Source organism: Sus scrofa, chromosome 11 (genome assembly GCF_054392235.1).
Source record: "Sus scrofa isolate SSC_HxYL_T2T_F1_AM1 chromosome 11, Sscrofa_HxYL_maternal_Yorkshire_Landrace_v2.0, whole genome shotgun sequence".
NCBI lineage: Eukaryota > Metazoa > Chordata > Mammalia > Artiodactyla > Suidae > Sus > Sus scrofa.
This window is the reverse complement of record NC_139393.1, coordinates 33,301,140-33,324,360: the sequence shown is the minus strand read 5'-3', so window position 1 is coordinate 33,324,360 and position 23,221 is coordinate 33,301,140. Positions and strand designations below refer to the sequence as shown.

Sequence of the window (23,221 nt, the reverse complement as noted above, 5' to 3'; positions counted from 1 at the left end):
ACAACTTAAGTGCTCAGAATGTACCCGAGTTTAATTTTGCCTTAGACCAAATGAAGGTCTTCCTATAATGAATAGTCATATCTTGATTTACTATTTCTTTTTGTTATCAGTATCTGCTATTGCCTCAAAAAAGTCAGTGTTAACTACAGTTATTTTTACTATCAAGTAAGTTGTTCTCACATTTAATGAAGGCAGATGAAGAACACAGAGTAGAGCAGAACATTTTAGGATCACTGTTGGGGCATTCCATAAGGATGCAGAGATCAATTTATTTTAATTCCTCTCTATTTGGACTACTCCTTTTTTGGAGGTTTGCAACAGTAGGCTTACTGTGTCAGTATGAATCAAAATTTTAAACATATTAAAATGGATGAGTAAATAATATGCCATTAAGCTAATAAACATTAAAAAAAGAAATAATAATTTAATGTGAACTCATATTGTCAAATGGAGCACACACCTGAGTATAAACTAGTGGGTAACAAACATTTTTGTCAGAAAGTGAACTGCTAATTTTCTGAGTCTATCTAATAGATTTTTTCACCTACACTACAGTCAACAGCAGAAAGATAAACTTAACTCATGACTCAAAAGTAACTGCAGTTTCATAATTAATTAGCCAATTAGTTAATTATTCAGCGATTACTGTGTAGGGTTCTGCCAGGTATTAGAACTTCTGCCCTTAAGAAGCTTATACTCAGGAATTTAAGCTGGCTAGTATTTCATATGAAAATTGCAATACTAGGAGTTTCAACAAAATGAGAGGAGAATACAGAAGAAATTAATGATATCTCAGGGGCAATATCTGAATACATATTTAAAAATCCAAGTTTGTCTAGAATCCAAATGCTCCTATTCATATAAATTAGAGCCTCTTGGATGCTTCAGTTTATTTCTCTGAGTCTGTATGGGATATATGCAGTTACCTCGAGCTCTAACTTGTCTTCCTACTGTGTATCCTTTACAGAACATTGAATTGGAAGTATAAATAAAATTTTAGGACTTTACATCTGCTGACATAGTTTACTATTTCTGTGTTTGCATAATGTAGTTTTTATTCTAAATTAATGCATGAGATTTTAAAATTCTTCAGAGTTTTTTTAGTTGCACTGGAGGCAAAATACTTCTCTGTAAGCATCATTTACTCATTTTAACTTGATAAATGTGAAGTTTGTGCAAAGAGAGACATAATTTCTGCTATGGGGTAGGGAAGAGAGAGAGTGGTCTAGCCTGTATCTTCTATGCCCAGATAGTAAGTATCTACAGATTCTGATGGAATTTTCACTTAAGTACTTCACTGGTTCTTGTTTCCAGTCTGAATTTAGCCATGACACTGATATGTTTTCAATGTAGTATAGCCATCATTTTACGTGTGAAAACAGCTACTTATATTCAGGATGAATATGTTGATCAAGTGTGAATTTTCTAAAGAATGCTTACTTTTACTGTTTTTTGGATACCTTTTCAATTCCTTCTGTACAACCATGTAAGAAGCATCTGTGCTGGTGGCCTTGAAAAACCTGGACAGGCCTGTGGCCGGGGCTTAAGCATCACAGCTGTTAGTGAACCTGGAATTTTTACATAAAGCTGTTTGTCCAAAAGTGGTCGCTAACTAAAGGTTAAAGATGCATGAAGTTTATTTTTTTTTTCTCTCATGTTTGTGTTTCTCAGAGTGATAGATGGTGGTAAATTAAGTTGTGTGCTAGTAATTTATTTTTTATTTTATTTTTTGCTTTTTAGGCCCACACCTGTGGCATATGGAAGTTCCAAGGCTAGGGGTCTAATTGGAGCTGCAGCTGCTGGCCTATGCCACAGCCATAGCAAGGCCAGGTCCGAGCCGCATCTGTGACCTGCACCACACCTCACAACAATGCCAGATCCTTAACCCATTGAGTGATGCCAGGGATTAAACCCTCATCCTCATGGACACTAGTCAGGTTTGTTACTACTGAGCCACTAGAGGAAATTTAGGTGATAAGTATTCATACAGGAAGAAACCTTTTCATTTCAGTTTCAAGGGCAGAGAGCTGCTTTGCTGATTCAGTGATGTAGATTCTGGTGTGTGTCTTTGTCTTGCTGTTTAACCTTTTCCTACTTCTAATGATTTTCCTTTGATCATTTGCCTTATTCCTAAGATTGCCTTTGACAAGCGGTATCCCTCATATTGAATGTCTTTGAGATTTCTGCTTACAGTTTATCTGCTTTGTCCCCTGTTATGTGTCTTTACCTTCTAGCTTATGTCATTGTTGACATTTGTCCCACTATTTGTAATTACCATTTTGTCTACTTATTTTCCTAATCCTTGGCTTTGTGGACTTTGCTGGTCTCAGCTTTGTTGTGCATTTTCAGTCTGTTGTGCTCTTAAAGAAATTAACTATCCTGGATTCTAGATGGATATGTTCATGCATGTGTGTGCAGACACACTTGGGTAGCTAGAAGTTATGTTAAAAATACCTTTTCTCATGTAAGGCTCCTTTTGATAAGTAGGGTGAGAGCAACAAATGAGTTTCTAGCATTTACTTTAGAAATCATTAGAACGGAATCCATGATCTAACACCTAAAGATGTGTCTTAGTTTTAAGCCTTCTTTAAGCTAAAGGTTAATAAGCAGTATTTCTAAAGTGTAAAGATGTATTTGGAGCAAAGAGGAGACTATTTTAGAGCCAATTTTAATTGCTTGCTTTCATTTTACTGGTTGCATATGGAACACATTAGAAAGAAAATGTTTTCCATGTAGAACAGCAGTTCTGTCCATTTGTAAAAAGGACCATTGTGAAGTCAACAATTTGCCAAATGGTAATTGATTAGTCATCTTATTAGTCTATTAGAGCATTTGACACAGTTGATCACTCTCCCTTTTGAGACACTTTCCTCCCAAACTTCCAGGACACCATGATCTCGTTGTTTATCTTTTACCACATTGACAGCTTTTCTACTCTAATTCATTTCCCCCTACAATTGAAATGTCCCAATTAGTTCTTGAACCTCCTCTTTTTTCTCTTTACTATTTACTTGATGATTCATCTAAGCTCTTGGTTTTTTATACAATTGCTATCGTGATCTTTCTTGGAGTCTCCTATATCCAATTTCCCTTTCTCACTTTTTTGTTGAGAATCAGTAATATATATTTACAATTTATAATCTCCAAAACTGAACTCCTGATCTTTTCTTCCCAAGCCAGTTTCCTCTGTTTCACCTGATTTCTTTTCCATCTTAATAAAGGACAGTTTTCAGCTTTTGAATTGCCTATGCCAGGAATCATGGAATCAATCTCACCTCCTCTCTTTTTCTAGGAGAACTTTCTGTCTTTTTTTGGCTGTATCCCTACCACCAAGAAGTGCATAGTAGACATCATTAACAGGCTTGGGAGGAATGGAATGCATGAGCTAGAAACAGAGAAGGTGTCTGCAATCTGATGTCCAGAGTTAGAACCCTCAGTTAACTGTAGGTTGCTCCCCAGGAGGGCAGATGCTCCTGTTTTCTTACTTCATCAGTTCCAGAGGGAGGTGCCTTTTGTCTGCTATAGAAACAGTGAATGTGGCATAACTCATGCAAATTAATGGAGATCATATATGCTGCATTTTTGGAACATCAAGCAGAATATGGTGATTAATTCTTTTTGATGAATTATTACAATTTCATTATTTCCTTGAGATTTTGTTAACATCCCAGCACTCAGTAACTAATTTCTTTTTAATGAATAGTGATTCCTAATGTACAGTTCAATTTCAGAATTTTAAAAGCAGTATTTTTCCAATTCACCTGTAAAAATTGCATTGCATTTTTTTTTTTTTTTTTTTTTTTTTTTTTTTTTTTAAGGGCTGCACCTATGGCATATGGAAGTTCCCAGGCTAGGGGTCTAATGGAAGTCATAGCTGCTGGCCTACACCACAGCAACAGCAACACCAGATCTGAGCTGTGTCTGTGACCTGCACCACAGCTCCTGGCAACACCAGATCTTAACCCATTGAGCCAGGCCAGGGATGGGACCTGCCTTTTCTTGGATACTAGTAGGGTTCATTACCACTGAGCCAAGAGGGGATCTCCCTCCTCTCCTTGCATTTTCTGTCTCTTTAATGGTTCCACCTCCCATCTAGTTGAATAAGAAAGGTGGGAGGACTTGTAAATTCTTTTCTTTCTTTTTTTTTTTCTTTTTACCTCATACCTGTGGCATATGGAGGTTCTTGGGCCAAGAGTCAAATCAGAGCTGCCTCAGCAGCCTATGCCTCAGCAATGGCAATACCGGATAATAGCCACATCTACAACCCTTGACCTATGCTGTTTGTGGCAATGCTGGATCCTTAACCCACTGAGCAAGGCTAGGAATTGAACCTGTATCCTCACAGAGACAGCATCAGGTCCTTAATCCGCTGAGCCACAATGAGCCACTCTGTAAATTCCTTTTTTTTTTTGCCTCAACAGCATGTTCACTGAACCAGCACATGGTTTTTAGATGTTGTTCGAAAGGTCCTCATTGCTCACCAGAGCTGTTTCGATGAGAACTTCTTAACTTGACTTTTACCTCTATTATTGCCTCTCCTTTGCACAAAATCCTTTATGGTTTCCCCCTTTTACTGCTGAATTAGAACTTCTGAGTTGGCACCTGAGGCTGTACTTCCTCTGGTTGCTCCTTGTTCAGCCTCATCTTTATCGAGTCCTTCTCCTGCTCTCCCACTTGCCATTTTACAGACTGCGCAGGAGATCTGAGTTCCTTGTAATTGAGTAAAAGGTCTCAGTTCTTTGAACATGTTAATTCCTCTGCTTAGAACATCTTGGTCCTCCTCTTCACCTGGCTGCTTTCCTACTAATCCTTAAGAATCTGCTGTCCTTGTTTTTATTTACTGTCTCCATATTCCCATAATTTTTGGAACATATCTCTTACAGTACATGGTATATTTTTATTATTGTACCTACTTCACTAGGGTAGGCAACACATCCTGCTTATCTTTTTAATTCCTAAACCTTTTCCACTGTCTCTAGGAATTGATTTATATGGCATAGAAGGCAGACAGGCACCCACTTATGGTGGTATGCTGTGTCAATGTGAGATCGTGTGATAAAACGGGTCTAAATATCCTAATATATATATATTATAAGCCTAGAAAGAACTTGTTGGCCTTTATCTTGATTATAGAATTTAATATATAAGGAGAAGAATCAATGCATTTTGCTATATAAATAATTGTTTACATTCTAAATTAATCAAAGAGTGGTTGTAGATCACGATAATGGCAAATTATGACTAGAATTGGGAAGAGATCTTAAAGATTTAGATTAAATTCATTATTTCAGTTTAAGTCAATTTCCTATTTTTCCTTTTATGAAGATTTCCCTTTTAAAGCATTTCTTGGAAATAATTTGGATTGTCCTTTTCCCTTCTTTCTCCTCAATTTCATGCTAATATTATTCTACACATATCAACTTTCCATTTAGGTGATATTTGCTGCTAATTTTTATGTTGTTTATTTTTTCTGCATTCTTGGGTTGTCTATAATTTGCATCTTTTACAGAAACCTGATGACTGATACTAATTTAATTTCTCTGAATGTGGAGAAGCATTATTTGTATGCTGTTTGAGAGCTTTTGAAATGGTGAAAAAAAAAATTGTGGGTAGTAAGAAGGAAGTGGAAAGGAAGCATTTTAAACTTGACTTTTTGACACGAACTGGTTACAGCTGAGTGAATGTGTCCTGGGAAGGTAGACTCTGTTTTGAGTTCTTTCTTTTTTTCTTTTTAAATATGTTTTCCTTTTCCCTCTCTCAAGTTTTGACAGTAAAGGCATGCTGGCCAGATTTTAGTGTTTAGATTTCAAGCAAAACAATTACGATATATTTCAGCCAGCAGGAACTGAGACCCCCATTGGTGTCTTAATCCTAAAACAGCATTTTAAATTCATATAAACCTTGCCGTAAGGGATGGAGAAAGGACAATTTAGGGAACAGCATGAGGTTAAACATATTGATCAGTAGGCCGGTTGTTCTTATTAGGTTTTGGGAGAATGTGGACTTAGAAAAATGTCATCAACAACAGCAAAGAATACTTTGCTTCTCTAGAGACAACCTCTTTTACCTCCATTATATGGATTTTGGATAATGAAAGTTGTGATTCAGCCAGGGGGAGATAAAAGGAGATCCAGGTTATTAGTATGGTACAGTTTTAAATTTTTATCATAAGGTGCATACTAGGGCATTTAGTTAGCTATGTTATTTCTTTCTGTTTTCTTCAAAAGCCTAACACACAGTAAGTGTGAATTTTGGTCAAAGTGTAGGAACAGTTGCCTGTTAACGATTAGTAATTAGCCACGTGATGTTCATCATATAGTTTTTGGTTATAACAACCCCATTAACTAGATTCAGGCCTTTGTTAACTCTTGTTAACTTGGAGTCTTTGGGCTTCTCTTGATGAATAGGAAGTTATTTTATTATCCCACTTTAGGTAAGTGTTATCTATCCAATGGACATACATAGTTTCTCAACTAGTGTGTGTTCCGTGTATGTCATGTGTGTATATATTGATACCTTTGGACAAGAACTTACCTTTTGGTTGAAGTGAATAAAAAACTCTATCAAAACTATATTTTTTGTATAATCTATAATTGACTAAAATATTTTATATACAAAGTATCTTATTAATAGACTCACCTGTGAAGGGAGATATTTGATAATACTTGGAACAAAACCTTGATGTTTCAGTCTGTTACTCCTTTTTTAAGGTCAAATCCAAGTCTGAGTCTTGCTGTGTAATTTATTGTAGGTAGCATGTATGCAGCTCATCAATGCCCTTGTTACATCTCCTGATGATTTGGACTTCAGGCTTCACATCAGAAATGAATTTATGCGTTGTGGATTGAAAGAGATATTGCCAGTAAGTGCCCTGCAGTCTCCTTATTAATATTTAAATTAGAGAAGTACTTGAGTAGGGGGAAATTTAGATAAATTACCTTCAAGAATAATTTATCTGTGGGAAAAAAGGCTTGAGTATAAAATCTATTTTCGAAATATAGATGATAAGATTTGAGTATTATTTAACACTTTAAGTGTTTGAATGCTATAAATCAAGTTGAATGGTTGGTTTATTGTTTGTTTTTCATTAATTTTTTGCATTGTTAAAAACAAAACTGTTTATCATAATTCCTGTTAAATATCTCTAGAATTTAAAACGTATTAAGAATGATGGCTTGGATATCCAACTTAAAGTTTTTGATGAGCATAAGGAAGAAGATTTGATTGAGTTCTCCCATCGCCTCGAAGATATTAAAGCTGAACTTGAATATCCTTTTTTCTGAAGTCTAATCAAATATATAAAATTACTACTAAATCTTAAACAACCAATCCCCACCCCACCCCCTAAAATATTAAACTTCTGAAGCCATTTCTAGATGAACACCACAAAATTAAATCATTATTGAATCAGAAGAATGTTTGTATAAAACTTTATTTTATTAATTTATTTGTTTTTTTTTTTTTTTTTGGTGATTACATGTATATGTAAATGAGTGTTACAGCCTGTAGATGGATGCTCGTGGGCCTCTTATGCGTATGTGTAGAGCCTGTACCTTTTGTTTGTTGTCCCCCTTCATCCCTAGTGATTTTCAGCAGAAGGAATGGGTGCACTTAGCCTGCTGGTTAGTTCCTACCCTGTACCCTGGGTTTATCTTCACATGGGCCTTTGTTAACTCTGTGCGTCTACATAAGTCTGTGCTCATCCAGAGATCTGCCAGATTTTTGTTTTCCACTGGGGCTGCTACATGGTAGGTAATGCCTGTTACCCATTCTCTGGGTCAGGGCTCCCCCAGAACCCAATACCAACTTCACAGCCAGCTGCCCACTGCTCTGGCTGCCAGCATCATCTTGGCTCAAGAGAGGAAGATTGGCTGGAGTTGATTGTGGAGAAGCCAGGAAGTGTCAGGCCAAGCTGTCATTTGCACGTGGTTTTCCCTCTATTCTCAATCCTAACTATCTGTGTTTTATTATGTGATGAGTATATATGAAGGCTGTTGTAGGTTAAGACACAAGTAATTTTTCGAAGCATTACAGAGAAGATTCCGTGTCTCATTATTGCAGTTGTTCATTGTTGAGGATGAATAAATCCACATATTCCTTAATCAATTTACTGAAGCGTATGATCTTTACAACATGGTGTGGAACACAGTTAAAGAAACCAGATCAGAGGGATATTTCATTTCAATTCTGCAGCATCTTTTGCTGATTAGAAATGATTATTTTATAAGGTAAGAGGAAGCTATATTCTCATGTTTTCTTTCACTAATAAAATTCTGTTAATTGTGAAATTCACCTGATGTTTGATTTGGGCAAGCAACTAATTTTAAGATTTCTATTTCTTTTGGAATTTTGATTTATAGAATGAGGATTTTCCTCTGGGCATATATTTAGATAGATGATGGTATAAAATTATATCACCAGTACTTTTTAAGCTGCAGTAGATTCTTGGTTACGCTTTTCATCTGAATAATAATGCGAACTAGCAAAAATTTCTAGTTTATCATGTGAAGGATAATATTTTCTGGTTAGTCCTTAGGCAGTAGGAACGGTATTGGTAAGTTTCTTTTTATAAGTAACATGAAGGGTACTAAACATCGTTTTTATTAATGTTTAAGTAGCTAGAAAGTACCTTAATAATACAGCTGTGTTTAATGTTGCTAATGTCTCAGGAAGCTAGACAAATGACTTTCAAGTTTGATTATATCTTAGCTGTCTTGAGCTTAACAGATTACTGGAAGAAAATAATTGCATATCCTTGTCTATCTGTACTTATATATATGGGTAGTAGCATTAAAGCTGATGGATTGTTAGGAAGATTAAAATGGGTAACCTGAGTAAAACTCCTCCTAGCCAAAAATCTGGCACACAGAGTATGCTCAATAAACATTCTCTATATCCTCTTTCTTCTTTTATTATGGTTTTATGAAGGAAAGTGAGATCTTTGAATATAGAACCATTTTGGTCACCTTTAATTTAACTTTGCCAAAATTTTATACTTAAATACTGCTGATAGTATGTCCTTTCTTGTTCTAATTTACAAATAGAAGGAGTCATTCAACTTGTGTCCCCTGGGGGATGGCAGAGTATATAATTTAAGCTTTTGATGTACCTAACAAGTAAACATAATAAAAGTCAACACATTTAGGTAAAACTTTAGGTTCTTTGAGATGAGTATGGATCATCCATCCTACATCCTTCCTTTGTAGATTCGGGGAATCCCAATTGTATTCTGAAATATGAATTTAGTAACCTGTTTTGAGACTTCATTTGCTTCTTTTTCATATTTTATTAAAGTAAGACAGTTTAAACATTTAACTATTTTTTTTTTTTTTTTTTTTTGTCTTTTTACCATTTCTTGGGCCGCTCCCTCGGCATATGGAGGTTCCCGGGCTAGGGGTCGAATCGGAGCTGTAGCCACTGGCCTACGCCAGAGCCACAGCAACGCGGGATCCGAGCCGCGTCTGCAACCTACACCACAGCTCACGGCAACGCCGGATCGTTAACCCCCTGAGCAAGGGCAGGGACTGAACCCGCAACCTTATGGTTCCTAGTCGGATTCGTTAACCACTGCGCCACAACGGGAACTCCCACATTTAACTATTTTATAAATGCTAGATAAAAAGTATAATACTAATACATTGAGTAAATAAGATTTTTGAGTATCCTCCTAATTGTAATACTATACTCTCCTCCAGCTTTACTTAAAAAATAAACTTCGAAACCTCCACTTACTCTAAAGTATTCCCATCCTTTTCTTGATCCTGTGTGGTGGGTCCTGTCAGTGTCTGATATTTTGCTGTTTGAATTTAAGACTGTCGTTTCTTTTGAATGTAGTGCTTTGAAGGGAGTTATATTTTCCTTAAGGACCTTAATCCCTTCATGTGTGTTCCGGAGTGGGAATGGGAGGGTGGGAGGTATGTGGTTGTGTCTAGCTTCAAAACAGATTAAAAAGCACAACTCTTCTGGAGCGTGCTGAGTCCTAAACCTTATCATTTTAGTGGACTCAAGAGTCTAGAGAAATATTACGTTGTAGCATTACCAAAGTGACATTAGTGAGGCATAAAAATTCATCTACTTTGGTCGTTTTTTGACTCTCACCTTTTAAGTTTGATAATCATCTATGCTGCCTTCTTCCATGGCTCTTTAAGCCCTAGTGCCCTGGTCTTTGTTCCACATACCACTGCTATGAAGGCAGAGTTCTTCTCATGACTGCTCTAGTCAGGATGATCCCATCTTCTTTCCCATGTTCAAAATTCTCAATTATTTATTATTATTATTGCTGTTAATGAGTACACATTTACTACAAGTTTGAGTCAGAATTGTGGTCATTTACATAATATTTTTGTCATATGTTCATTAACATTTTTTTTCTATTTACCTTTTTGTTTGCATATGGTAAAATTTACTTTTTTTGATACGTAGTCCTGTGAGTCTTGTTCTTTTGGTTATACTTTCATTTTTGTGGTTTTACTATCTTAAATGGACCTGGATTTTACCTTTCAGAAATCTTCAGTTATCTGGACATTTTTGTTTGATGAATTTTAAAATTAATGTTGACAATAAACATAATTTTAAAAGTTTTTTAATGATCAATTTCATTGTAGAGCACAAAAGAATTCTCATTTAAAAGAATTAGGAATAGGATAATTAAAATATCTGTTGAGTTCCTGTCGTGTTGTAGTGGAAACGAATCTGACTAGTATCCATGAGAATGTGGGTTTGATCCCTGGCTTTACTCAGTGAGTCGGTGAACCGGCATGAGCTGTGGTGAAGGTCACAGACTGCTGCGGTTGTGGCGTAGGCCTTCAGCTATAGCTCAGATTTGACTCCTAGCCTAGGAAACTCCGTATGCAGTGGGTGTGATCATTAAAAAAAAAAAAGATTTGGGAAGAAAGGAAATTTTATTAAATGGAACTCAATTGGAGAATGTACATCAAAGGCCCCCAAGAAAAATCAAATGCAGCAAGATAATTGGAAGGTGGATAGAAGATCAAATTCAATTCTGTAACAAGTGATTAATGTTTTATTGTGTGTAAAATATACTACTTGAATGTTCATGGAAGATCATTTTTGATATTTGGTAAAAAAAAAAAAAAACTGCAAGGTGAAGATGATTTCAAAATGTTCTCTAACAAAAATGACATTTTATTAGTGAAGTTTTAACGTTTATTTTTATCCCTTAATTAGGTTGTTTACATATTCCAATGACATACTCACTACTTTACCAGTATCACCCATAGAGATTATTTTCTAGATTTACATTTCTGGAATCCAAAAGTACATTATTCTTTACTGGTATTGCTTTGCTAAAAGAGTTTTTGCATGAGATTTCAACTGCATTATAGGTGAGCTCATAATTTAGGATTATGGAGGTGAGAAAACATTTACTGAAATAAATGACACAAAATAGCTTGTGTTAATTTAAATCATGTTTTTATTAAGACAACATCAAAATAACATTGAATGAAAGTAAAAAAAGTAATGGAGTACATCATCTCAATTTTTAAATGTGATAGACAGAAGTGTGTGTGCAATTTATATATATCTCAAGTCTAAACTTGGTTATTATGGTTAAAATATTAGGTAATGGGAGATTATTTCTTTGAAAGAAGTTAAAAAAAATGAGGAAGGCATTGATAATACCTTCTTGCTTTGATTTGTACCTGAGAACACTGGGTCTTGAACATTTTTTCCTCTAGGACAATTAATACACATTTTATTTGCTAATGTTAAACTCCAGTGAATTTTATTCAGCATAATGGATGGTTTCTTAGGTGTAAGGTAGGCAGGTCCAGGGCAGTAGTCATAGTGTATAGGGAAGGAAAGCTCAAGTAGCTGGAGGTGCTATCACATACAAGGTGAGAGGGATTAGATAGGAAAACTGCGCAAAAAGTCACTGAGGAAGAAGTAAGTCCTAAGGGGTGCTTGGGATGGAGGACTGTACCTCATTAGAATAGTACCCACCCTCTCTATCATTGTGGTTTAGTTTTGTTTATAAGATCTTCTGGATATTTCTTTCACATTTGTTAGATTGAGTTTTAGGGGATGTTCTTTTTTTAATTAAATTTTTTTTAAATTATAGTTGATTTACAATGTTCTGTCACTTTGTGTTGCACAGCAAACTGACCCAGCTATATATTCATATACATTCTTTTTCTTACATTATCTTCCGTCATGTTCCATTACAAGTGTTTAGATGTATTTCCCTGTGCTGTACAGCAGGATCTCATTGCTTATCCATTCCAAATGCAATAGTTTGCATCGACTAACCCCAAACTTGCACCCCCTCACCATGTGCCATGGCAACCACAACTCTGTTCTCCATGTCCATGAGTTCATTTCTTTTCTGTAGATAGGCTCATTTGTGCCATATACTAGATTCCAGATATAAGTGATATCATATGGTATTTGTCTTTCTCTTTCTGTCTTACTTCATGTAGTATGAGAGTCTCTAGTTCCATCCATGTTGCTGCAAATGGCATTATTTTGTTCTTTTTTATGGCTGAGTAGTACTTCATTTTGTATCTCATATCTTCTTAATCCATTCATCTATCAGTGGACATTTAGGTTGTTTCCACGTCTTGGCTATTGTGAATAGTATTCTTTAGCTTATTACTAATATAGGTGGACTAAATTTAAGTAGTAACACATGAAGCCTGTTGGGGGATTTTAATTAAATTCTTATTTTTGGACAAATTTTTGTTATACCGAATTTTTCTATCTTTTGAGTAACAATTTATTTGAGTTGTATATAATTTAAAGAAGCATATAAATTCTAAAAACAGTGAACAGTTTGTTAATAAAATTAATTAATGATAGCTATTTCAGTAAGGTACAGTGATAGGTTGATGATCTCTGCTGAGGAGTGTTTTTAAGCACATATCATTTCATTTTTATTTATTTATTTATAAGTGATTTTCATTTTTTCCCTTATAGTTGGTTTACAGTTTTCTGTCAATTTTTTTACTATACAGCAAAGTGACCCAGTCACACATTCATATATCCATTATTTTTCTCACATTATCCTCTATCATGCTCCATTTTAATATTCTCTTTCCTACTGCCTAATACTTAATTCAAGGTACTGACTTTTGTAAGAAAATGATCTTTAAAGCATACTGTATTTATAGCTAAAAGATTATAAAAAATAAAATGTCTTAGGAAACTGACAATTGTATTTATTTCCACTCCCAGGTTAACTCTGTTATGTCAACTGTTGAAACTACACGATAGTAAATTATTGAGCTAGAAATCAAGCTACCAAAGTATTTTGTTTTGATATAAATTTACACTAATAAATTGAGTGTACATTTATTCTTTTCCTTCATTCTAGGCAACAGTACTTCAAATTAATTGATGAGTGTGTATCTCAAATAGTACTGCATAGAGACGGGCTGGACCCAGACTTCACATATCGAAAAAGACTAGATTTAGATTTAAGTCAGTTTGTTGGTGAGTGCTTTTCTGTTGTTTATTTATTCATTAGTTCCTTCATTCATTCAGTTGTACCCTCAGCATATGGAAGGTCCAGGGCCAGGGGTCAAACCCCTAGCCACAGCAGTGACAACGCCAAATTCTTAACCACTAGGCTACAAGGGGACTCCTTCTCTGCTATTTAAATGGAAATACCTCACTGTCCCTTACCCATAGGTAGGCCCTAGAGTATTCTTTCTCATGGTGTGGCCTCTAGACTCCTGTGGGTTTTTAGAAAGTCCTAATAGTCAAAACTATTTTCATAACAATACTAAGATGTTATTTACCTTTATAAAATCACTTCGATATTTTCATTAGTGATGCAGAACAATATTGGGAAGACTGCTGGCACTTTGTTATGAATCAATGCAGTGGTACCAAAATGTATTAATAGCTGTTGTATTCTTTTTTCTTAGCAAAACAAAACAAAATGAAACAATAAAAACTGCCATTTTTAAGTTCAAGAATGTCCTTGGTAGAGAATTTTAAAAATTAATTTTATTCAGTTCCCGTGTCCTGTGTGACAAACCAAAGTCCAGTAGGAAATAGTTGTGAAATTGAGTTACCAGCCTAACTGCCTGCCTTTAAAAAAAAAAAAAAACTTAGAAAAAAAGGATTGTCATATAAACTGTGGCTACTGAGATGTGAGTGTTTGGTGCACACTTTCCTAAAAATGAAGTATGCACACAACTTCAGTGAAAATGAAAGAGTATATTACCAATGGTAAAATTTGAATTCATGTAAAAAATTTCAAGTTTTGGAAAACTTGTATATGCTACTGTCATCTTGGCAGCTTTGCAGTGCTAAATTTTTTTTTCTGATGAGATCATTGGTGATACTACCCTATATGATTATTTTGATACATGATGAGATGTGTCACCATTTGGGGGAAACTGTAGAATTCTGCAACCCCATCTTTCCCAAATGTCCAGGTCTAGATGTGTCTACATTATTTAAAAGTAAAAGTACAGGGAGTTCCTGCTGAGGCTCAGCGGTTAATGAACCTGACTAGCATCCATGAGGATGCAGGTTCGATTCCTGGCCTTGCTCAGTGGGTTATGGATCTGGTGTTGCCGTGAGCTGTGGTGTAGGTCACAGATGCGGCTCGCATCCTGCGGTGCTGTGGCTGTGGTGTAGGCTGGCAACTACAGCTCTGATTTGACCCCTAACCTGGGAACCTCTATGCGTCCCTAAAAAGCAAAAAAAGAAAAAGAAAAAAAAAAGTAACAAGAGTACAAAATAGTCATCCACATGGTATGTGATTCCATATTGTAACTATGTTTAAGAAGTTACCATATGTCTAATCTTGGTTTAACATAAAAAAGAGTATCTATTATTTGTGTAAGTTGTTTTTTCTTCATATAATATTTGATTCTAGGAAAAAGTATGGAATGTATAGAATGAGAAAGAAGTAGATAATGCTAGTGAAACTGATAAAAGTAATACTTGTTTCTCTCCATAAGAGAAAAGAAATTAGTTCCTGGGGTTGGGAGGGACAGAGAAGTGAAGAAAAATGTACCCTAAATATGTAGCAAACTAAATGTAGAATACTTTTGAATAGTGTCCAAAAAGAAAACTTCTTCCATCTGGACATTAGGAACATTTTTTTTGAGAAGGTGAGAGGTTTCAACATTGAATTCTTGAGAAGGAAATACAATCTTTGAATACTGCTTGGCTGAATGAAACATATTTATATAGTTATAATAAGTTCATTGTATTTATTGATTAAAATGTTCAGAATAAATTTATAGATACAATTGCAGAAGGCTTAAATACAGAAGAGAGTGTCCTGAGTTTATGTGCATAGGTAAGAAAAGACAAGGGGGGAGAGATGTGGGAAAGTATAGGATACAGATAACTTCATATATTAAAATAGGAATCAAGAGATGCTGTTTGTGCAACAGGAATTAGAGATTTAAGTATTAATTTGGTGCTACAGAGCCAGCCAATGTAGAAAGTAAAAGAATAAAAAATTGGGATCAGGCATTGTTTCATATTTCATAGTAGGAAGTTATCTATAATGTTCTAAATAGTTAAAGCTAGAAATAAAGGTATATACACTTTATGTAGAATTAAGAAGCTAACCAACAGAAAAATCTCATACAGAAAGAGTTGTAGGAGGTTGCATTTAGGAGATGGGACTGAGTTTTGGACCCATTTATTTGGTTGGCTGTTGCTTCTCATTCTAAGCTCTCTGTAGTATTTTTATTTTTTTAAACCATGCTTCTTATTACCTTCATTAAAAAGAGAAAGAAGGGGTAGAGTGCATTGTGGGAAATCCATGTGGATCACTTTTGCATAGTATCCTATCATGTGTATACATATCAGCTTATTAATCCATTATTAATGTGAATTTATATTCTAGTTTTTTTGCTAACATAAATGATATTTTTATGAATATTCTTGCTTAAAGGCAAAGTTTCTTAGATATAGAATTGCTGAGTGAAAGTAAATGCATATTTTAACTTTTAGTACATACTGCCTAGTTTCTTATTAGCACAGTTCCTTAAATATACTTCCACTATTTTGTACAAGAGTTAGTTTCCCATTGCTGTCTCCAGCCCTTGGCATTGTGGATCATTTAATCTTTGCTTATTTCTCATTGAAGTTTTTATATTTTTATATTGCTAGGCAAAGTCAAATATCTGTTTTTATGATTTAGCAATTTTTTGTTATTTTACTCCTGATATTCTCTCGTTACTATTGCCCCCTAATTAGTGTTGGATATCATCATCTCATCTTCCTTCAAAATATTTATGGATTGGTCATAAAAAGCTCTGGGTATTATATGTTATACTTGAACTCTGTCCTCCTTTTGCCTAAAACAAGTTTAAAGTTGTAGCTGAGTTTATCTTTCTTGTTATATTTTATGGCCTGGTATCATTGCTTAGAAAATCATTCTCCATTCCAACATTGTAGTATTATATGTTTTCATCTTGTTTATTTTATTACTGACACTATTTCTCATTCTTTCCTATGAATATTTTCCTTTCTAAGCTTTTAAAGTAATAATGAATTTAAGAAAAATTTTGTCATTGCAATTTTAGATATTTGCATAGATCAAGCAAAACTAGAAGAGTTTGAAGAGAAAGCATCAGAACTTCACGAGAAAGTAAGTAACTTGGACTAACTTTGTAAGACTTTGTGGGGGCACTTGTAGCTATGCTCCTGCCTTAGGAACTCTGCATGTTTTTCCCACTTCCTTTCCTCCTTCAGGTATTTGCACAAATGCTTTCCTCAGAGGAGGACTTCCTGGACCATTATATTTAAACATTTAAAACTCTGCACTCCCAACTCCGACCCTCCCTGTGCTTCTCTTCTTGTTTGTTTTTCTATTGTTGTATTTATCACTACCTGACATGTTCCATCATTTATGTATCAGGGGTGTTTTGTCTCTTTCTCCCTCTGGAGTAAACTTTATGAGAGATTTTTGTTTGCTTTATTCACTATCCTGGCATCCAGAATACTCCCTGGCCTGAGAACTAAAATGATTTTTGAATAAGTGTACAAATAAGTGATAACAATGTATAGAGTCAAAATTTTAAGACTGGAGTATTTCTGAAGACATAATTTAGGTCTTTAAGATTGAAATTATATCTAAAAATTTGAAGAGAAATTTTAACTTCCTTTTTGTTTCGATTAAAGTTATTTCATTAGACCAAGTGAAATCATATAGAATTGTCATTTTCGTAGATCAAAAGTATTGGATGTTAGTTTCATTTATTTCAGTCCAGTAGTATTGCTGGCAATCCAGCCATTCCTCCCTTTTCTTTGAGGTAGTGTTTTATGTTTTTATCTCTGCCTAGCATGTATATGTTAGACTTGTTCTCTGTTTATTACATTTTATTTTTAAATTTTGTTATTTTTTGTTGTTGGAGTCTTCACATTTTAACTATTCACTCTGACTTGAGTTCTTAGTCGTGGTTCACGTTGGAGGAATTGTGGTAATTATTGCTACCACCACCTCAGTGAATGTGTCCTAAAGGAACATTTACTCTATTTTAGGCACCACGCCAGAGACTCTGTGTTTTTGATGTGTCAGGCCCTAAATGTGTCTGAGATAATTGCATATTTTTTGTGAATTTTTTCCTTTTTGGCTGAGCCAACGGCATGTGGAAGTTCCCAGGAGCCAGGGATTGAACCACCTGGGAACCCAAGCCGCAGCCACCCAAGCCGCAGCAGTGAAAACACTGGATCCTTAACCTATTCAGCCACATAGGAACTCTTTTATAAACTTTTAAGGTAAAATATAACTTGCAAATGATAGACTCTTTCCTAAGTTATTAGCAACTTATAAAAAACTTTGATAAGTGTCCTAAGGAGTCTTAGGTTTCTTAGTGGGAAGTTATCTCTCAGGGCCTTGGATAATGATATCAGCTATGGATATGATATCATCATTGCTCCCAGATGACTTAGTGTAGTGGGGGAAACAAATTAATAGACCATTTGTATTAAGTGTCATAAGTGTTCCAGTTGATAGATGTTTATATCATAGGGTTAACTCCCATCCCACTGACTTTGTAACCAGGCTAAGTTCTTTGTCTCATTGTGGGGAATTAGTACCAAACTTTCAAGAACTTGATTTGAATGCATCCTAAGTAGTTTTTGCTTTTATAGTCATTTTTTGATATACAGTATTCGTATATGAGTGGTGTTAAACCTGGTAACTTCCTCAACACATTGTTTTAAAATTGTAAGTTTTACTTGTAAATAGAAGGAAGACCTTGTTCAAGGTTAGTTGTCTCCTTTTAGTCTGCAGTTATGTCTTAGGTATACTCAGAAAATATTGTTTGCTCCATAAAAGATTTCTATTGCCATACCATTTTGTATATATCAGCAAGAATTTTTTCTGATAGCTTTATAAGGACACATGTAAATACTTTGCTTTAGGCAGGAAGCTATCATGGTTGCTAGACACATTTTTTATTTTGGTGCATAAATTTGAAAAATGAAGACCAGAAATGTCAGAAAGTACATAGAGAATATTGAGTTATCAACCTTCTTGTACAGATGCACTAATACATTTACCCTAGGGAATGAAATTAAGCAGAGCCTCAACCTTAACTGTGTTACTTGACATTTTTGCGTGTAATTTTGTAAGCGTAATATTGCCCTACTAACTCTTTTTGGAGAAGAAGGCCATCATAGCAGTTTTTATAAAGTACGTCTTTAATGGGGATTCATTTTATCCCTAAGGCTACTGTGATTTGACTGTAGATATTATAAAAATGCTAAAGCAAAGTTTATATTTCATCTGATCATTTTATAGGGGAGGATGTAGAAATTTATCTCTTTGGTAAATAATACAGGTCCTTTCAGTATGCTCAAGTTAATAAGTTTTCTTCAAATGTACTAATTATGACTCTGGTTGTTTTGATAGTTTTAGTTTTGTTCCTATGAATAGTTCTTTTTCTTCCTAAATCTTATTCTAAGGTCTGTAAGATGGTATAGTGTACATATCCATATTGTGAAAAAGACATCTTCATTTTTACTCTCATAAGAACTTAGTTTTTTATTTCTTGCTGAATGGCAGTTAACACTGACCAAGCAGTCAGAAAGGAGACTGGGGAAAATGACTTCTCACAGATTTTCGAGGCTGGGAGACTCAGGAAATTTATTATTTGATATTGATGTGGTTATTCAACATATAGAGGAAGGTTTGACAGGAATTAGCTTATCACTTCACTCAACAAGTGCGTATGCAGGTTAATTACAAGTATTAAGCTTTGGAAAGGTGATGAATAAAATAGACAAGGTTCTCACTATAAAAGACCTTCCAGGTTGGTGGGTGTTATTAAGGTGTGTGATTTTATATTATAGTGTGATAACTACTGTGGTAGGAAAACCATATGTGGTGTGTAAGCCCATACACAGGATCTTGGGGGCCCGGGAAGACTCCCAAAGAGGTAGTAGCTAATGTGAGCCCTGATGGATCAGTGTGAGACAACAAGCTGAGATGTCCAAGGATGAGGCATCTATAAATGAATTTGCTGTAAGTATCTCAAGTTTAACATACTCAAAACTGAATTCATCCTTCTTATCCCTAAAAATGCCATTCTCTCTAATCTAATACTGTGTTGCCCGCTTGCAAAGCAACAGAACAGAAAATTCATTTTAGATCTATTCTTTTCACTCATTTCCTTCATCCAGTCAGACACTAATTTTTTGGATTCTGTTTGACAATGTGTGTGTGTGTGTGTGTGTGTGTGTGTGTGTGTTTCTTATCCTGTTTTCTACTTTCATTCAGGCAGGGCTTCAGTTTTCTCTTGGATAACTGCAGTGGCTCTAAACTTATATCTGTGCCTCTAATATTTATTTTTCAGTCCCTTGTCCACACCGCTGCTGGTTAGGTTTTCCAAAGTGCAAATTTCATCATGTTATTTTCTTATTATAAATACTCTTAATAGCTCACTACAGTTTTTAGGAAAAAGAAAATAGCTTTTTGGCCAGGTGCAAGATTTCATTCAGTAGTTTCAGTCCTGTGTATGTGTCTCTAGATTTATCCTCTGCCATTTGTTATCCTAGTTCCCTTTGTGCCCCTTACAAGGGCTGGCTTGTCATTCATGTGCATACTGTGCTAGTCACTCTGTTTGAAATGCAGGCTACACTTCTCAGCTCACTAAGTTCTTCAAACCTGAGGTGAAGCATCATTCCTCCAGGAATGATTCACATGTCTCCAGTCCTTTCACTTTTGATTGCAGGTAGATTTCATAGATTGTGGGTAGTTAGTTTGCTTTGACTTTGCCACCATACACTAAGCTTACTAAATGCAGTGATCATATTCTTTTAAACTCTCTTTCCCTAGTCCCTGCCACTCTGAGAGACTTGTAATAAGTGTGCTATAGATATTTACTGAATAAAGGGAAAGAAGTGGTATGAGACCAGATAGCAGGGGGTTCTTCGGTTAATGAGTGTGGCTTGAAGCCACTAAAAAAGTTTAAGAGGCAAAGGAGTTGTTGTTATCTGAGCTATCTTTTAAAGTGATATTAAAAAAAAAAAGTGCTAATAAAATAAAATATTGGCTTTGAAAATACTAGAATGCTTTCTTAGTCTTGAAAAATGTTCATTAAGTCAGAAATATGTTTATAGAATGAGTTGCAGTCTGGAATTCACATATGAGGCTGAGCTTATGATAAAGATTTGGAAATCATCAGTGTATGGAGACCCTAACCCTAATCCCAGTTCTTGTTTGACTATTTAAAGACTCAAAGGCTACATTTGTGAAGTACTTGCATTTTTAAAAATGATTATTTTTCATTTTTCAAAAAGGGAATCAAATACTTGTTCTTAATTATAAGACAGTACTCTAAGTTCACCTCTGCTAGTAGAGGTTTTCAATATTGATGATGGCAAGGTGAAGCTATTTGAATGCAGGATTGTGACTTGTGATGAGTGACTCTATCAATTAAAAAACTCATTGGATTCACTAAATTTTACTGTTTGCCTTCCTCCCACCGTGTTGCACTAGGGACTTTAAAAGATTAACCTATCATTAATCTCCCAAAGATTATATGTAAGACTGACTTTATTCTCTTAAAGAGTAAAGGAGGTTAGAACTTTGTTGAAGGTTAGAGCCTATATCAGGGTCCTTAAATCTCATAATTTTTTTTTTTGTCTTTTATTTATTTATTTTTTTTGCTATTTCTTGGGCCGCTCCCACGGCATATGGAGGTTCCCAGGCTAGGGGTCGAATCTGAGCTGTAGCCACCGGCCTATGCCAGAGCCACAGCAACGCGGGATCCGAGCCGCGTCTGCAACCTACACCACAGCTCACGGCAATGCCGGATCGTTAACCCACTGAGCGAGGGCAGGGACCGAACCCGCAACTCATGGTTCCTAGTCGAATTCGTTAACCACTGCGCCACGACGGGAACTCCTCATAATGTTGTTGTAAGAAAAAGTAATCAATGCATTTACAGAGTTATTTGTTAACAAACAAAATATCAAAATGGCACTTTTTAAAGTCACACTGATAAATTCAGACAAGTTTCAAGTATAAGTTTTTGCAGGTAGGGGACAGGTAATTCAGTACAGTGCTTTGCTCTCTATTATCTTTCATGAAATTGCAGTGATATTTAGGAACTTTTAAGAAAAATGCCAGGGTTCCAGATAACTATGGGCTCAGTATGTTCTGCTGAGAGGAGAAGGTCACAGACTCCATTTCTGACTTTGTCTCCTTTGCAAATGAAATGATTTTGTTGGGACCTGGAAGGACCTATAGAAAAGCTGTGGGTGACTTAGCAAAAACCTACCACTCCTTTCATAAAAGTTTATGTTTTACCAACAGATCATTAGAGTCCTATTTCTATATGAACAATAGAGCTTTTTATTTCCATCTTTCTTTCTCAGAGCTTTTTTTTTTTTTTTTTTTTTTTTTGCCTTTTCAGTTTGAAAAAGAGTTTACGGACCACCAAGAAACTCAGGCTCAGTTGCAGAAAAAAGAGGCAAAGATTAACGAGCTTCAAGCAGAGTTACAAGCTTTTAAAGCGCAGGTAAAATACCATCTACCTGGAGTGAGTTTGGGTATTGAAAGCTCACCAGGGGAACAAAGGTCATGTTATATCTTAGCATCCAAATGTCTAAACTTTAATTTCCCTTGTATGTTTTCGTATTATTGTTTACATGTATTTCCATTCTGCTGTGTTTATTTTAAAAAATTATTTTTCCCCCTTTTTTCCATTTACGTTTTTAAGAGTGTCTAAACTTTTGCTAATCTGCTTCCTCATGTTTCATCTGAGTTTTGTTCCTGATGTCACTGTTCTCTGGGTAATTAAGCATTAAGGGTAAGAAAGTCTTTCATTCTCAGATTTTTCATTCACCACTGATCTTTATCCCGCACAGAAAATTATTTCTCAAGCTGTTTATTTTTCAAAATCTTCAGCCTATGGGAACCTTGCAGTGAAAGATAACCTCTAGCTGAATGAGAACATTTTCTGATAATTTTTCAATTTCTAAAAGTAAACAGATTTAAAACATGACAAAAAGAAAATCTGGATTATGAAGCAGATAGCTCACATATACTCTCTACACATAAAACAGGTAGCAAGAAATACATCATCTGCATATTTTCAATGGACGGAAGTAAGGAAGTAGTATATTCGTAGCTAAATTTCTTCATGTAGATTTACAGATAGGATGAGCATTTTACAGAGCATAAGCATAGTTTTGCTATGTTCCTTTCATCCTAATTTATGGTTATGTTGAAATAGTCTTAAGTATACTTTTTCCTATATTATTTGCAGTTTTGTTTTCTTTTAAATATTTAGTGTCTAGTTTTGTTGCAGAGACTGTCTAAAGATACCCTAAAAGCTGTCTGCTGGTGTTCAATATTAGAAAAAAAAAATTAGACTCTATCTATAAGAAAATTCTCAATGATCATCTTTCTTAATGCTGCAAGAGAAAGTATCATAATGTATTGAAAATTTTCATCTTTCTTACATGGCTCCTTGTCTCTCAATTTCTTTGTGTTTTTTATACTTCAGATTGAATTGTAGACAATGACTGGAATATTTATGGCAAGTTTTTCCTGATCTGGGCTAATAATAAATGTAGACTTTCTTCTGTTTTTAATGTTTCCTAATTCAAAGATTGCTTAATATCTACTCCAAAAAATTTCAGTTTATGGAAAACTTGATATCATTGGATATGTTGTGGCTACATATGCTGATCTCAGATGTCCATTTCAAGCCTTTATACATAATCTATTTCCCATAATTGTGTAATAAAACTTTTAAATGATTTATTAATA

General features: G+C 35.0%; 1 protein-coding gene across 2 annotated transcripts in view; it reads left to right on the top strand.

Moving 5' to 3' along the window:
* The window catches only part of DIAPH3 (diaphanous related formin 3), a 501,230-nt gene that overhangs the window by 167,175 nt on the left and 310,834 nt on the right, over window positions 1-23,221 (top strand). For both annotated transcript variants that reach the window (XM_084982461.1, XM_084982460.1), the window contains 6 exons: window positions 6,752-6,862; window positions 7,149-7,267; window positions 8,112-8,228; window positions 13,334-13,452; window positions 16,521-16,585; window positions 21,861-21,965. In XM_084982461.1, coding sequence (XP_084838587.1) covers window positions 6,752-6,862; window positions 7,149-7,267; window positions 8,112-8,228; window positions 13,334-13,452; window positions 16,521-16,585; window positions 21,861-21,965 — 636 coding nt within the window. The remainder of the gene's footprint in view (window positions 1-6,751; window positions 6,863-7,148; window positions 7,268-8,111; window positions 8,229-13,333; window positions 13,453-16,520; window positions 16,586-21,860; window positions 21,966-23,221) is intronic.